We start from the raw sequence: 15,753 nt of genomic DNA on the forward strand, positions 1-15,753 counted from the left end.
GCCTACTGTCTGAACACACCTTCATTGTGGTTGTCAAAGCAGCTTAGATGTTCTTTAGATGTCTTTGAAAAAACGACAGTGTGATCCAGACAATGTTGAAGCAGGTTGTCCATAATGCTCTTGAAGGTGGCTGGAGCATTACATAGTTCAAATGGCATAACTTTGGAGTAATAGAGATTGTCGAGTGCTATTAAGGCAGTCTTCTCCCGGTTAACATCGATTTGCAAGTAGCTTGTCTGCGCATCCATCATTGAAAAATTCTTTGCTCCTTTCAAACAGTGTAGTGTGTCATCACTACACAACAATGGGTAGACTTTTTTTCTGTGGTTTTATTTAGTCATCAGTAGTCAGTGTAGAAATGTTATCCACTGGCCCCCTCCTTCTCAAGGACCATGGAAGAGGACCAAGGACTCTGAAGATTCAGTACTACCTTGCAGCATCTTCTCCGTTTCCACCCAATTTATGTATCGTTTAGCCAGTAGCGCCTTATACGAGTGCTGGCTAATTGGTGAATGGTCCACAGTGTTGATATTGTCTTTTACCATGGGCTATATTGTCTATCTTTCCTCCTCTCTGGATTAGAAATCATCTGAAAATTGGCACCGAATGGGTAACACCACTGACATTGTTCACCAATCAAGCTAGAGCCTATTGACAGTGGCTTCCTTCCCAGTATTGCCTCTAGTTGCAGTGCACCACAATTCTTTGTCAGTAGCATTGAACTGATCGTCCTGGACTGGTTCAGCTGTTCCTACATTCATACCTTTAGGGCTGAATTGTGGCTGCTCTTGATAATCAGTAATCCAAAGTTCTCCTTGACCACTTGCAGTCTAACTGAGCATTTAGATTGATGGCTGGAGCTCGTATTGTTGGTGGTGGTGGAAAAGCAATGTCTTCAGTGCCAAACAACTGCCAAGAGCAATCTTCATTATGTTTCCTTGTCTGAATAACGTTTATCAATCTGTAGCTCTGTTTTCCATAGATTATGACTGCTTCTGATGTGTACAAGAAGTTCCATTCAAGAATAACATTATAACTTTTCCTGTTGCTAGTTATTCTTGCAGTACACTTTCCTGTCGGCTGGACATATTTCCCATTTATGCCCATCAGTGCAGTCACTTTCCTTGGCGATGATAAGCATACAACATTACACAAAAAAAAGCCCCTGAATCATATGGTGCCCCGGTAGCTTGACTGTCGATGATGACATTGATTAGATTTTCTAAAATCTTGGAAACTGTTGTCAACAGAGGATTTTTATCTTTGGCACTTTCATCTCCATAGATGATTGACTTGCTTAGTTTTCCTGTATTCATCGACTAGACAAAGAGGTGGTACCTTTGTGCAGTGATGAGGAATGCCTACAGCAGCGTAATAATTGTCGCGCACTCATCTGCTTGCTCTCCAGTAGTATACATGTCCAGGACATCCACAGTAGAAAAATAACACAATGTTGTCCTCCATCGTCCAAATGAATATTCATCTGTGGAGCATTATATCTGGCTGGTGGTGCAGTTGGTTGTATCTGCATTGGTTAAATGCTGGATTGTCATTTGACAGCTGCAGCATAAAGGCACCTATAAACGGTCAGCCGTGTTCATTAAATTTGCTATTTGATATCCACAGGTTTTTCAATGAAGCATGTAGATATGCCAACTAAGTCTTCAAATTTAACCTCACTTTTGAAGAAGTTGTCTCACTATTTGTATCGTGTCAAGAAGTATTTTGACACTAGTGGGCAGTGTACAAGTTGCAGAGCAGAATACAAACTTTAAATCTTCAAAACTGCAATTGCCAGATATCTCAAGAAAGCAACTGACTGTTGTTTGCCAGTCACATGCATAAATTGTCAAACTTGCTTGTCAAATTGCTCATCAGTCAAAATTTCTTTCAGGCAGGTCAAACACAATGTGTTCGACAAACATGTGATTGATTGAGTACCTATGGAGGCCTAATCAGAGTTCATTAAGTTAATTCTTCATGGCATGTTCAGTTGGTGGCAGAGGTTGGTGTTAAAGATCGATACAATTCTTCTTCAACATTCTCTGTTACCACTTGATATCCACGAATTCCTCTCCTGTGCCAACCTCTTTTATCTCAGACCAACACTTGCAACCTGCAACCTCAATTATTTACTGGGTGTATTCCAACCTCTGTCTCCTTCTACAGCTCCCTCATCTCTTAACATATTGTCCTATTATCCTGTCTCTTCTTCTTGTCAGTGTACTCCACATATTCCTTTCCTCTCCGATTATGCACAAAACTTCCTTATTCCTGACATTTTCAGTCCACCTAATTTTCAACCTTTGTCTGTAGCACCACATCTGAAATGCTTCGATTCTCTTCTGTTTCGGTTTTCCCACAGTCCATGTTTCACTACCATACAATGCTGTGATCCAAACGTACATTCTCAGAAATTTATTCCTTAAATAAAGGCATATGTTTGATACTAGTAGACTTCTCTTGGTCAGGAGTGCCCTTTTTGCCAGTGCTGGTCTGCTTTTGATGTTCTCCTTGCTCCGTCCATCATTGGTTATTTTGCTGCCTAGGTAGTAGAATTCCTTAACTTCATCTAATTTGGGACACTCAATCCTGATGTTAAGTTCAAATGGCTCTGAGCACTACGGGACTTAGCATTTGAGGTCATCAGTCTGATGTTAAGTTTCTTGCTGTTCTCATTACTGTTACTTCTCATTACTTTCATCTTTCTTCAATTTACCATCAATTCATATTCATTAGACTGTTCATTCCATTCAGCACATCATATAATTCTCCACTTCCACTCAGGATGGCAGTGTCATCATCGAAGCATATCATCAAAATTCTTTTACCTTGAATTTTAATTCCACTCCTCAACCTTTTTTTATTTCCGTCATTACTTCTTTGATGTAGAGATTGAACAGTAGAGGCGGAAGACCACGTCCCTGTCTTACTCCCTTTTTAACCCAAGCACTTCATTCTTGGTCTTCTACTCGTATTATTCCCTCTTGGCTTGTATACATGTTGTATTTATCCCTCTCTCCCTTCAGCTTACCCCTAAATTTTGAACATTTTGCACCATTTGACGTTGTCGAACACTTTTTCCAGGTTAACAATATAGTATTGCTTCCATTATCAGCTGCAATGTCAGAGTTGTCTCTCTGGTGCCTTTACCTTTCCTAAAACCAAACTGATCATCATCCAACATATAATCTATTTTATTTTCCATTCTTCTGTATATTATTCTTGTCAGCAACTTGGGTGCATGAGCTGATAAGCTGATTGTGTGATAATTTTTGCAGTTGTCAGCTCTTGCAGTCTTCGGAATTGTGTGGATGATATTTTTTCCGAAGTCAGATGGTATAGTGCCAGACTTTTACATTCTATACACCAACATGAATAGCTTTGTTACCACTTCCTCCAATGGTTTTAGAATTTCTGAAGGAATGTTACCTATCCCTTGCGCCTTATTTGATCTAAGTTTTCCAAAGCTTTTTTAAATTGTGATTCTAATACTGGATCTCCTATCTCTTCAAAATCGACTCATGTTTCCTCTTTTATCACTTCAGACCAATCTTCCCCCTCATAGAGGCTTCTTTGTACTCTTTCCACCTATCTGCTCTCCCCTCTGCATTTAACAGTGAAATTCCCATTGCACTCTTAATGTTATCACCCTTGCCTTTAATTCCACCAAAGGTTGCTTTGACTTTCCTATACGCTGAGACAGTCCTTCTGGCAATCGTTTCTTTTCGATTTCTTCACATTTTTTCACACATCCATTTTGTCTTCCCTGCATTTCATATTTATTTCGTTCCTCAGCAATTTGTGTTTCTGTATTCCTAAATTTCCCTCAATATTTTTGTACTTCCGACTTTCATCGATCAGCTGAAGTATTTTTTGTGTCAACCATGATTTCTTTGCAGTTGTCTTCTTTGTATCTGTGTTTTTCTTCCCTACTTCTGGGATTGCCTATTTTACAGACGTCCATTCCTCTTCATCGGTACTACCTACTGAGCTACACTATACTGCAATGTCTAGAGCCTTAGAGAACTCCAAGCATATATCTTTATTCCTTAGCACTGCTGTAACCCACTTCTTTGCATATTGACTCTTCCTGACTAATCTCTTAAAATTCAGCCTATTCTATGTCATTACTACGTTGTGATCTGAATCTATGTCAGCTCCTGGTTATGCCGTACAATCCAGTGTCTGATTTTGGAATCTCTGTCTGACCATGATTTAATCTAACTGAAATCTTCCATTATCACCCGGCCTTTTCCAAGTATACCACCTCCTCTTGTGATTCTTGAACAGAGTATTCACTGTTACTAGCTGAAATTTATTACAGAACTAAATTAGTCTTTCTCCTCTCTCATTCTTATTTTCAAGCTGATATTCCCCTGTAACCCTTTCTTCTACTCTTTCACCTACAACTGGATTCCAGATTCCAGTCCCCATGACTGTTAGATTTTTCTCTCCCTTTACATACTGCGTTACCATTCAGTATCCTTTTATTATCTCTCTCTCTCTCTCTCTCTCTCTCTCTCTCTCTCTCTCTCTCTCTCTACTATCATTGTTGATAGTTGGTGTTGGTTTGCTGTCAGTTCTGATGAGAACAATCAAATTGTAAGACATTTCCAGGGGCAGATGTGGACTCTGACCACAATCTATTGGTTATGAACTGTTGGTTAAAACTGAAGAAACTGCAAAAAGGTGGGAATTTAGGGAGATGGGACCTGGATAAACTGAAAGAACCAGAGGTTGTACAGAGTTTCAGGGAGAGCATAAGAGAACAATTGACAGGAATGGGGGAAAGAAATACAGTAAAAGAAGAATGGGTAGCTTTGAGGAATGAAATAGTGAAGGCAGCAGAGGATCAAGTAGGTAAAAAGATGAGGGCTAGTGGAAATCCTTGGGTAACAGAAGAGATACTGAATTTAATTGATGAAAGGAGAAAGTATAAAAATGCAGTAAATGAAGCAGGCAAAAAGGAATACAATCGTCTCAAAAATGATGTTGACAGGAAGTGCAAAATGGCTAAGCAGGGATGGCTAGAGGACAAATGTAAGGATGTAGAGGCTTATCTCACTAGGGCTAAGATAGATACTGCCTACAGGAAAATTAAAGAGACCTTTGGTGAAAGGAGAACCACTTGCATGAATATCAAGAGCTTTGATGGAAACCCAGTTCTAAGCAAAGAAGGGAAAGCAGAAAGGTGGAAGGAGTATATAGAGGGTCTATACAAGGGCGATGTAATTGAGGACAATACTATGGAAATGGAAGAGGATGTAGATGAAGATGAAATGGGAGATACGATACTGCGTGAAGAGTTTGACAGAGCACTGAAAGACCTGAGTCAAAACAAGGCCCCTGGAGTAGACAACATTCCATTAGAACTGCTGACAGCCTTGGGAGAGCCAGTCCTGACAAAACTCTACCATCTGGTAAGCAAGATGTATGAGACAGGCGAAATTCCCTCAGACTTCAAGAAGAATATAATAATTCCAATCCCAAAGAAAGCGGTTGTTGGCAGATGTGAAAATTACCGAACTATCAGTTTAATAAGTCACAGCTGCAAAATACTAACACGAATTCTTTACAGACGAATGGAAAAACTGGTAGAAGCCGACCTCGGGGAAGGTCAATTTGGATTCCGTAGAAATGGTGGAACTTGTGAGGCAATACTGACCCTACGACTGATCTTAGAAGACAGATTAAGGAAAGGCAAACCTACGTTTCTAGCATTTGTAGACGTAGATAAAGCTTTTGACAATGTTGACTGGAATACTCTCTTTCAAATTCTGAAGGTGGCAGGGGTAAAATACAGGGAGCGAAAAGCTATTTACAATTTGTATAGAAAGCAGATGGCAGTTATAAGAGTCGAGGGGTATGAAAGGGAAGCAGTGGTTGGGAAGGGAGTGAGACAGGGTTGTAGCCTATCCCCAATGTTATTCAATCTGTATATTGAGCAAGCAATAAAGGAAACAAAAGAAAAGTTCGGAGTAGGTATTAAAATCCATGGAGAAGAAATAAAAACTTTGAGGTTCGCCGATGACATTGTAATTCTGTCAGAGACAGCAAAGGATTTGGAAGAGCAGCTGAACGGAATGGACAGTGTCTTGAAAGGAGGGTATAAGATGAACATCAAGAAAAGCAAAACAAGGATAATGGAATGTAGTCGAGTTAACTCGGGTGATGCTGAGGGAATTAAAATAGGAAATGAGACACTTAAAGTAGTAAAGGAGTTTTGGTATATGGGGATCAAAATAACTGATGATGGTCGAAGTAGAGGGGATATAAAATGTAGACTGGCAATGGCAAGGAAAGCGTTTCTGAAGAAGAAAACTTTGTTAACTTCGAGTATAGATTTAAATGTCAGGAAGTCCTTTCTGAAAGTATTTGTATGGAGTGTAGCCATGTATGGAAGTGAAATGTGGACGATAGATAGTTTAGACAAGAAGAGAATAAAAGATTTCAAAATGTGGTGCTACAGAAGAATGCTGAAGATTAGATGGGTAGATCACATAACTAATGAGGAGGTATTGAATAGAATTGGGGAGAAGAGGAGTTTGTGGCATAACTTGACTAGAAGAAGGGATCGGTTGGTAGGACATGTTCTGAGACATCGAGGGATCACCAATTTAGTATTGGAGGGCAGTGTGGAGGGTAAAAATCATAGATGGAGACCAAGAGATCAATACACTAAACAGATTCAGAAGGATGTAGGTTGCAGTAGGTACTGGGAGATGAAGAAGCTTGCACAGGATAGAGTAGCATGGAGAGCTGCATCAAACCAGTCTCAGGACTGAAGACCACAACAAAAACAACAACAACAACAACAACAACATCAATCCCTAGACCATGGATGCAACACACCCCTTGATATATGAGGTTGATATTCATGGCAGCTATCTCATGTGGACTCCGTCCAACTTTCCTGGCTGCCATAAACTTTTGAATCTCTTCTCTTATACCTGATGTATGAGAGAAGTGAGGTCATGGCATCTTCTACAACTGCCATAGAGACTATATTCTCATGGGGACTCTGTACAACATTCCTGGCTGCCATAAACTGTTGTATCTCTTCTCTTATACCAGATGTATGAGAGAAGTGAGGTCATGGCATCTTCTACAACTGCCATAGGGACTACATTTAGACTCAGTCATACTTCTTTCAGCTGACACTCTTTCTGTTGCATTTCTTTGGCGTACTTGCACCTCTTGATGAAATTCCCACTTTAACAGGACTGGGTACATGTCTTCTGCTACTAACATCTCAGATGTGAGATTTAATTGACTTCAGAATAAGATTTTTCACTCTGCAGCGGAGTGTGCGCTGATATGAAACTTCCTGGCAGATTAAAACTGTGTGCCCGACCGAGACTCGAACTCGGGACCTTTGCCTTTCGCAGGCAAGTTTTAATCTGCCAGGAAGTTTCATATCAGCGCACACTCCACTGCAGAGTGAAAATCTCATTCTGGAAACATCCCCCAGGCTGTGGCTAAGCCATGTCTCTGCAGTATCCTTTCTTTCAGGAGTGCTAGTTCTGCAAGGTTCGCAGGAGAGCTTCTGTAAAGTTTGGAAGGTAGGAGATGAGATACTGGCAGAAGTAAAGCTGTGGGTACGGGGCGTGAGTCGTGCTTCGGTAGCTCAGTTGGTAGAGCAATTGCCCACGAAAGGCAAAGGTCCCCGAGTTCGAGTCTCGGTCAGGCACACGGTTTTAATTTAATTGACTTTTTCATATTTGGATTCACAATGTGGGTTGGGTCCAAAACATTCTCTATTGTAAGACTGTGTCATTTCCCCATGACACAGGGAGTTGTTCTTCAAGTGTTCAACCACTAAGTATACATGCTGCTTATTGTCACCAGTCTTTTTCGTTTCAGCCTTGAATTTGCCCCTCTGTCGAGTTTCTCTTCTTTATTCTCATACCACTGCTGGGCAGTATACACAGTAAAATTAGACTTTTGCCAGACACATCAAGTCATTCCACATGTTGTATTTAGCAGTTTAATGAAATTCTGTCAGCCACTTAATTGGATCCTGATCAATGTCCTTGGAGAACACTGACATGCAGCTGACTTAATGCTGTATTGGAATCTGTTGGCCACCTGAATAAGTGGGCCTCATGAACAGTATTCTGGTTTCTGTCTGTCAGGAGACAGTTTTTATGCTGCCTAATTGGAGCTGTGATGTTGCAGGTGTCTTGAAGTATCTGGTGTCAGTCAAGTCCAAATATGCAGGCAGGTTGTCAATAAAGTACAGCACTTAACAGTGATGCAAACAGCATATCTGATTGATTGTCTGTCATTTTTAACATGCGTATGCATGAGATAGGTGTTCCAGAGTTCTTGAGAGGCACATTAATGTAAAAAAAGAAGAAGAAGAAGGGGAGCTGAAAATCATGCTCAGTTTTATATATCTGTAACAAATGACACATACTTTCAGCTATGCAACAAAAAGTGTAATGCTTCGGTGATGTACTGTTGTTAAATAACAGTTACCTTGAAGCACAGTCACGGTGAAGAAATTATGCCATTTCTTTGTTGAAGTACGCACTAGTCTAGTTTGCATCCCATTTTTCTACTGGGAAAGTTGTGCTGCCCTCAATATGGAACGATTTTAACCACCTACTCTGCAGTGCTGATTTTGCTCCCAATAATTACCATTTGTTCATACACATGCCAATTATGTTTGAGATAGGCTAGCTGGCTGAAAACCCAGAAACAAAATTTTATTAAGAGGGACTTAAGTTATTATAATCATGGAGCAGCACCTTTTTTAGGATAGGTAAGACAGAAAGATGTCAAGTTCTACGAGAGGCCAGGATTGAAACAAATCTTCAGTTTAGGAAAGAAATTAAACAGCACAATTCTAGCACATTGGATCACCAATCACAGCTGTCAATTATAAATTTTCACCAATCACCAGAAATTTTGTCTCCACCAAGTTGTATCTCAGTCCTAGGTAATTGCATTGATGACTTAAAGTCACCCAACCCAGTTGACGTAATCTGCCTCTCTGAACGCCATGTGACCACTGGTATAGCAACTAGGCCTAAGCACAATGAGAAACTCAGACAGGAGAGTACTGCAAATGTTAGAATAAGGAAATGTTCTCATAAAAGTATAATTAAAAATAATGTAAGTATATTTCATCAAAATATTGGGAGTTTAAAGAATAAAATAGATGAGCTTCTGGTTTGTTTAGAAGATTTAGAAGCTGAGGATGAAATAGATATACTATGCCTGTCTGAGCATCACATTGTTACTGATATGGATAAGGTAAATGTAAGTGGATATAAGCTCTCTGCACATGTAATGAGAGAAAATATGGAGAAAGGAGGAGTTGCCATATATGTCAAAAGTTATCATTGTGCAAAAAGTATAGAAACATAAAAGTTTTGTGTAGAGAAACATATAGAAGCATGTGCCTGTGAGCTTAAATTAAATAAAGGCATATTTATAATTGTAACTGTATATAGGTCCCCATCAGGAAATTTTCATCTATTTCTGAAAAATTTGGACTCCTTGTTGTGCTATCTGTCAGACGGGGAAGCAAATTATTATTTGTGCGGACTTCAATGTAGTTTCTCTGAAAGAGGGTAATAGGAAAAATGACCTTGAAGTATTACTCGGTTCTTTCAATTTGACACCCGTTATTGATTTTCCTACTCGGGTGGTAAAGGATAGCAGCTCACTGATAGATAATTTCTTTATAGACCAAGATAAGTTTAACCAGATAAATGCTCAGCCTGTTGAGAATGGTCTTTCTGATCATGGTGCACAGCTAGTTACAATATATGACATAGCTCCATTCAGCAATACTAAACAGTCCTCCAAAGTAGTACGTTCAGTCAACGATTTAACAATTGCAAATTTCAGGGAAAGCCTACAGCAGTTAGACTGGGATGAGGTGTACCGTGAACCTGATGCCAATTTAAAATATAATTTATTTCATGACATTTTTGTAAATGCATTTGAAAACTTCTTTCCCAAGAAAATAGTTAAATATACTCGTAAGAAACCTTGTAACAAACCATGGCTTACTAAGTGTGTAAAAATATCTTGTAACCGGAAAAGGGAAATGTATCTGACAGCAAGGAAGAGTAGTGACCCAGAAACTATCAAACTTTATAAAAACTACTGTGTTATATTAAGAAAAGTTATTAAAAAATCCAGAAGTATGTGTATCATGTCTGAAATCAGCAACTCTGATAATAAAATTAAAACAATTTGGAATATTATTAAAAGAGAAACAGGTCAACCAAGAGCACAGGAAGACAGTATTACCATTAAATTGCATGAAAACTTTACAAACAAAAAGTCAGAAGTTGAAAATATTTTTAATAATCATTTTCTAAATGTTGTGGATATAGTAGGATCCAGGTGTTCATTAGAAGATGCTAGGCTGTTAATGGAAGAGGCCATACCTATGCAATTTGATACAATTGAAATCTCACCCACTTCTCCCTCTGAAATTAGGAAAATAATAAACTTGCTTAAGAGCAAAAACTCACATGGAATTGATGGCATTTCCAGCAAAATACTAAAAGCTTGTTCTCAACAGATAAGTTAAGATTCTCAGCCACCTGTGTAATAGCTCTCTGGAACAGGGCATTTTCCCTGATAGACTGAAATATGCTATTGTTATACCTTTGCATAAAAAAGGGGATAGATCTGATGTCAAAAATTACCGTCCAATCTCCCTTCTAACAGCTTTATCCAAAATTTTTGAGAAAGTAATGTATTCAAGAGTAGCTTCACATATCTGTAACAATGAAGTACTAACAAAATGTCAGTTTGGTTTCCAGAAAGGTTTTTCAACAGAAAATGCCATATATGCTTTCACCAATCAAATTTTGAATGATCTGAATAACCGAACACCACCCATTGGGATCTTTTGTGATCTCTCAAAGGCTTTTGGTTGTGTAAATCATGAAATTCTGCTAGACAAGCTCAAGTATTGTGGCATGAGTGGGACAGTGCACAAATGGTTTAATTCGTACATAACTGGAAGAGTGCAGAAAGTTGAAATAAGTAGTTCTCATAATATGCAAAGATCAGCACATTCCTCAAACTGGGGAACTATCAAGAATGGGGTTCCACAAGGGTCAGTCTTGGGTCCTTTGTTGTTCTTAATATATATTAATGACTTGCCATTCTATATTCATGAAGAGGCAAAGTTAGTTCTCTTTGCTGATGATACAAGTATAGTAATCACACCTGACAAACAAGACTTAACTGATGAAATTGTCAATACTGTCTTTCAGAAAATTACTAAGTGGTTCCTTGTAAACGGACTCTCACTGAATTTTGATAAGACACAGTACATACAGTTCCGTACAGTGAATGGTATGACACCATTAATAAATATAGACCTTAATCAGAAGCATATAGCTAAGGTAGAATATTCCAAATTTTTAGGTGTGTCCATTGATGAGAGATTAAATTGGAAGAAACACATTGATGATCTGCTGAAACGTTTGAGTTCAGCTACTTATGCAATAAGGGTCATTGCAAATTTTGGTGATAAACATCTTAGTAAATTATCTTACTACGCCTGTTTTCACTCGTTGCTTTCATATGGCATCATATTTTGGGGTAATTCATCACTGAGGAATAAAGTATTTATTGCACAAAAGCGTGTAATCAGAATAATAGCTGGAGTCCACCCAAGATCATCCTGCAGACATTTATTTAAGGATCTAGGGATATTCACAGTAGCTTCTCAGTATATATACTCTCTTATGAAATTTGTTGTTAACAACCAAACCCAATTCAAAAGTAATAGCAGTGTGCATAACTACAATACTAGGAGAAAGGATGATCTTCACTATTCAAGATTAAATCTACCTTTGGCACAGAAAGGGGTGAATTATACTGGCACTAAAGTCTTTGGTCACTTACCAAATAGTATCAAAAGTCTGACAGATAACCAACAAGTATTTAAGAAGAAATTAAAAGAATTTCTGAATGACAACTCCTTCTACTCCATAGAGGAATTTTTAGATATAAATTTAAAAAAAAAATTAATAAAAAAATAAAAAATAAAAAAATTAAAAAACACAAAAAATGAAAAAGTTGTTATATTAACTTAAGTATGTTGTTAAATTAACTTAATTATGTCATGTATTGGAAAATTTGACTCGTTCCACATCATTACGAAATATCGTATTCATGATCCATGGAACTAGTATTAATCTAATCTAATGTAAACTAATCAACAACAACAACCATTTGACACCCAATGCTGGGTAATTTTTTTATGCTGAACTAAAATCCATTGTTTTTCCCATGCCGTTTTTGATACTTTTGGTCAAGATCTTGTATATTGTGGGCAGCTCACTTTTACATTTATAGGTTTTTTTTTATTATTATTATCTGCCTTCTTTCCTGTGAAATAGAAAAATTGCAGTACTCTTTTGGGAAATAATTTTCTTCAGTAGACTTATGTCATTAGTTTTAAAAATTTCTTTTGTAGTACTTTGCTTCCAGCTCTTGTTGTTTCTTTTGAAACACTATCATTACCTGGAGACTTTCCTCACATCATACCTCAAACAGCTTTCTGTAGCTTATGTGGCATTTCTTTCAGAATATCATTATTTTCATTATTAATGTTTTATGTTTCTGATTCATCTACTAAGCTATTCAAACATCTCCACAAATCTTCAATTGCTTATTTAATTCTCTATCTAGTGTTAGTTGCTCTGTCATCTTAAGTGATAAGATGTAATATCTTACTTTTTTCGTCTGTTTCACACTCTCAAAACATTTGTGATTCTTGCCAAATTTTGGTTGTACCCTCTCAAAAATGGAATTTCTCTGAATAGCTGTTTTCTTGAAACCCTCTCTTTTTCTTTAATAGCCGCATTGTTCCATTTGAGAGTTTCTCTTTTTTATTTCTCCTTCTACTAAACTGGATAAGCAATATTGTAATTGCTCAAATTACTTGGTGGTTATGTAGAAGCTTAAAGGTGTTTTGTCTTTGTACCAGTTACAGAAGTAAATTGGCCATGTGCACTATCCAAGACTGTGTTTACATTTAGAGAGAGAAACTGAATTCATTAAAGTTATGACAGTCCTATATGTACTTAAAGGACTATAAGCCATAATAAAAATACTAAAAACTATACAGAGACCAGGCTCATAAAAAGTAAAAATTGATATTATTCCAGTTCTAACAAAGTTTCACAAAACTGATATGTTTCCGAGGAGAAGGTCATTGTTGGATTGGCATTACTTATATAAATGTGACAGGAAGAAAACTACTCGATCCCCAAAATTAGTTTCTGTATTGAGATGGCTTGTTTGCATGCAGCAATTATACAGTCTCGTCAGAGGTTCAGTTGAACCAGAAGCTGTACAGAACTCTACATCACATGACTGTACAGTATTAAGGGATACCATTCACATAATTTACAATTTATGTAGTTTATTTAGTTAATTATGTAAATTTTCTTTTTGCAGTGCTGAACAACAGCAACTGCACTACTTTCAGCTTTCATCGGCTCTTCGTCATTGCAAGACTCAGGGCAGCATAGACAGTGGCAGAGGGTGATCCATTGCTTATCTCCTCTGCATTCACATTGTGTCGGTCCTCTGGAAAGTCCCTATTTGACAAATTTGTCCCTGGATTTACCAACAACAGATCTTAGCCTACTCAGGGTTCTCCAGCTGGATGAATCTAGGGTGCCTTCAGATGGTAGACACTCAGTAGGTTTCATCCACATTTGAAAGTGGTTACATGTAGCTGCCCACAGTTGTTCTCTGGCAGCACATGGAGACATTGTTAGTGTTGATGTTGAACTAAGGAAGCTACTTCTGGATTTCAACCTAGATCTTGGTGATCAATGGGTATGGACAGGGTGTGAATGGTTTAGTTCGACCTTTTTCCTTTCAATATCTGCAGCAATATGAAGATGGTGCATGGCTGTAGTTCAGTGTTCACATGCACAGAGCCATCTTTAACTTTGGTCTAGTTGTGAATCCAGTGAACAACTACTACAATTACTTCTAGAGTATCCAGTTTGGCTCTTCTTTGTGGTGACTGTAGTTGAGTACTGATGTGCTGTCTTGAGCTATTGTGTGGATACTGTCTCGAGTGGAGACTTGTCAGCTTATTTCCGTATTTGACTAATTGATTTCAACTTTGGAACTATTTGTGTGACACAAGGCAAAGCATAAAATAGATTTTGCCTTGTGCACCCTCTTTCGGAGGCTGCCTTAATTCAGTTAATACCTGACTACTAGACAGCTCAGCACTTTCCTATGAATGGCTGTGTGCAATATTTTCTGGAGAACACATCAGGTGCCACAACAAGTGATTACAAACAGTGGTTTCAGAGTAATGTGACAAAAATCAATTAATTCTTATTCAATACTTCAGCTTTACCAACGTTTTAGAAGGCCATTTTGGGGTGCATCTTATACATTATTTTGGAAAGATATGTTTAGAAACAAGATGTATACCTATGTAAATTATCCATATGAACTGTTAATTGTTCAGATCCATTCATTTAGCTATACAAATACATCATTAAGTTAGTCAACCATTAGACTTATTACACTTAGACCTGCTTACGTGTGTACCTTGTGATAATCCTCTTACATATAATCTACTTGAGCTGTTGTAGGACTGCTATTTACTGTTACTGCATTATCAACAGCTTCTTCAGATGTAATTTTTTGTTTTGTAATTCACTGCAAATGTGCCATTAAGAAGCAAGGTAAATGTGTTATAGGGTTAAGACATTCTTCCCTGTCATACTTTTTTTCTAATACGTGTTTGTTGCAGGTCAGTGCTACGAAGTTCATATTCAGACATTTAAAATGTGATTTTTCAGTATGAATTATGTTTGAACTAGAGGATTGTCAACACTGATTATTTTCTTTTTATGTCATGAAAAATATGTAAGTTCCAAGCTTTTTGTGAGAAAAATTTGTGTTTATAAATACTTTAACTTTTTGCCAATGAAACTGAAATACGTCACAGGTTGATTTTGCTTAAATAATGGAAGCAGTACATGTACTAGTTTTCCTGATCATTTCAGTGCCAGTGAATGGCAGAGTGAATTTACTGAGCATTCATAAGTATGACAAATAGATGACTGTATATTGAGACCATTCATTGTAAAAGCAAATGTCTCCGTATAAGTTGTTAGTAAAACAAAAGTATCTTGTATTTATTAAGTGAAGAGCAGAGCTTACACTTAAAATAGTAAAAGTGAAATCAAAAACTGTTGTTAAAACCTGACCTTTTTTTCAGTTTATATAGTATGCTCATCATCAGATGTGGCTAATCTTATTGTGAAGTACTCTTCTGCCATATCAACTCTGGCTTACTGCAGCAAGGTGGAAGTTTGTGACAATCCTCCACTTGGCTGTGCAATTCTAACTGTATCTGGACAATGCGAGGTTCACTTAATGTTAAAGGTACAGTTATTGTTAATATTAATTTATCTTATTATTACACTTTTACATAGAAGTAACGAAAAATAGCCTCTGAAAAAGAATTTGTTAAATTTTTGGTATTTAACAAGAGCTATCATTGTGTTTATTTTGTTAGAGGCAAAAATAAACTACAAAACAAGTTAACTGTACTTCAATTGTGATGCAGTTTGTGGATGAAAGCCATTTTAATATTGATGCTATAATTTCACACAGAAATTTGTGAAAATTACAGTAACAGTAAGAATATATTTTACTGAAATGAACTCCATAAGCAGACATTGGATAAGTGGCAGTACATAACTGCTTATGATTACAGAACTG

At 37.5% G+C, this 15,753-nt stretch overlaps 1 protein-coding gene across 2 annotated transcripts in view; it reads left to right on the forward strand.

The window, feature by feature from the left end:
- Window positions 1-15,753, forward strand: part of LOC124796464 (valine--tRNA ligase) — a 208,629-nt gene that overhangs the window by 174,589 nt on the left and 18,287 nt on the right. For both annotated transcript variants that reach the window (XM_047260688.1, XM_047260689.1), the window contains exon 17: window positions 15,248-15,414. In XM_047260688.1, the coding sequence (XP_047116644.1) occupies window positions 15,248-15,414 (167 nt within the window). The remainder of the gene's footprint in view (window positions 1-15,247; window positions 15,415-15,753) is intronic.

This window comes from Schistocerca piceifrons, chromosome 4 (genome assembly GCF_021461385.2).
Source record: "Schistocerca piceifrons isolate TAMUIC-IGC-003096 chromosome 4, iqSchPice1.1, whole genome shotgun sequence".
NCBI classification, from domain to species: domain Eukaryota; kingdom Metazoa; phylum Arthropoda; class Insecta; order Orthoptera; family Acrididae; genus Schistocerca; species Schistocerca piceifrons.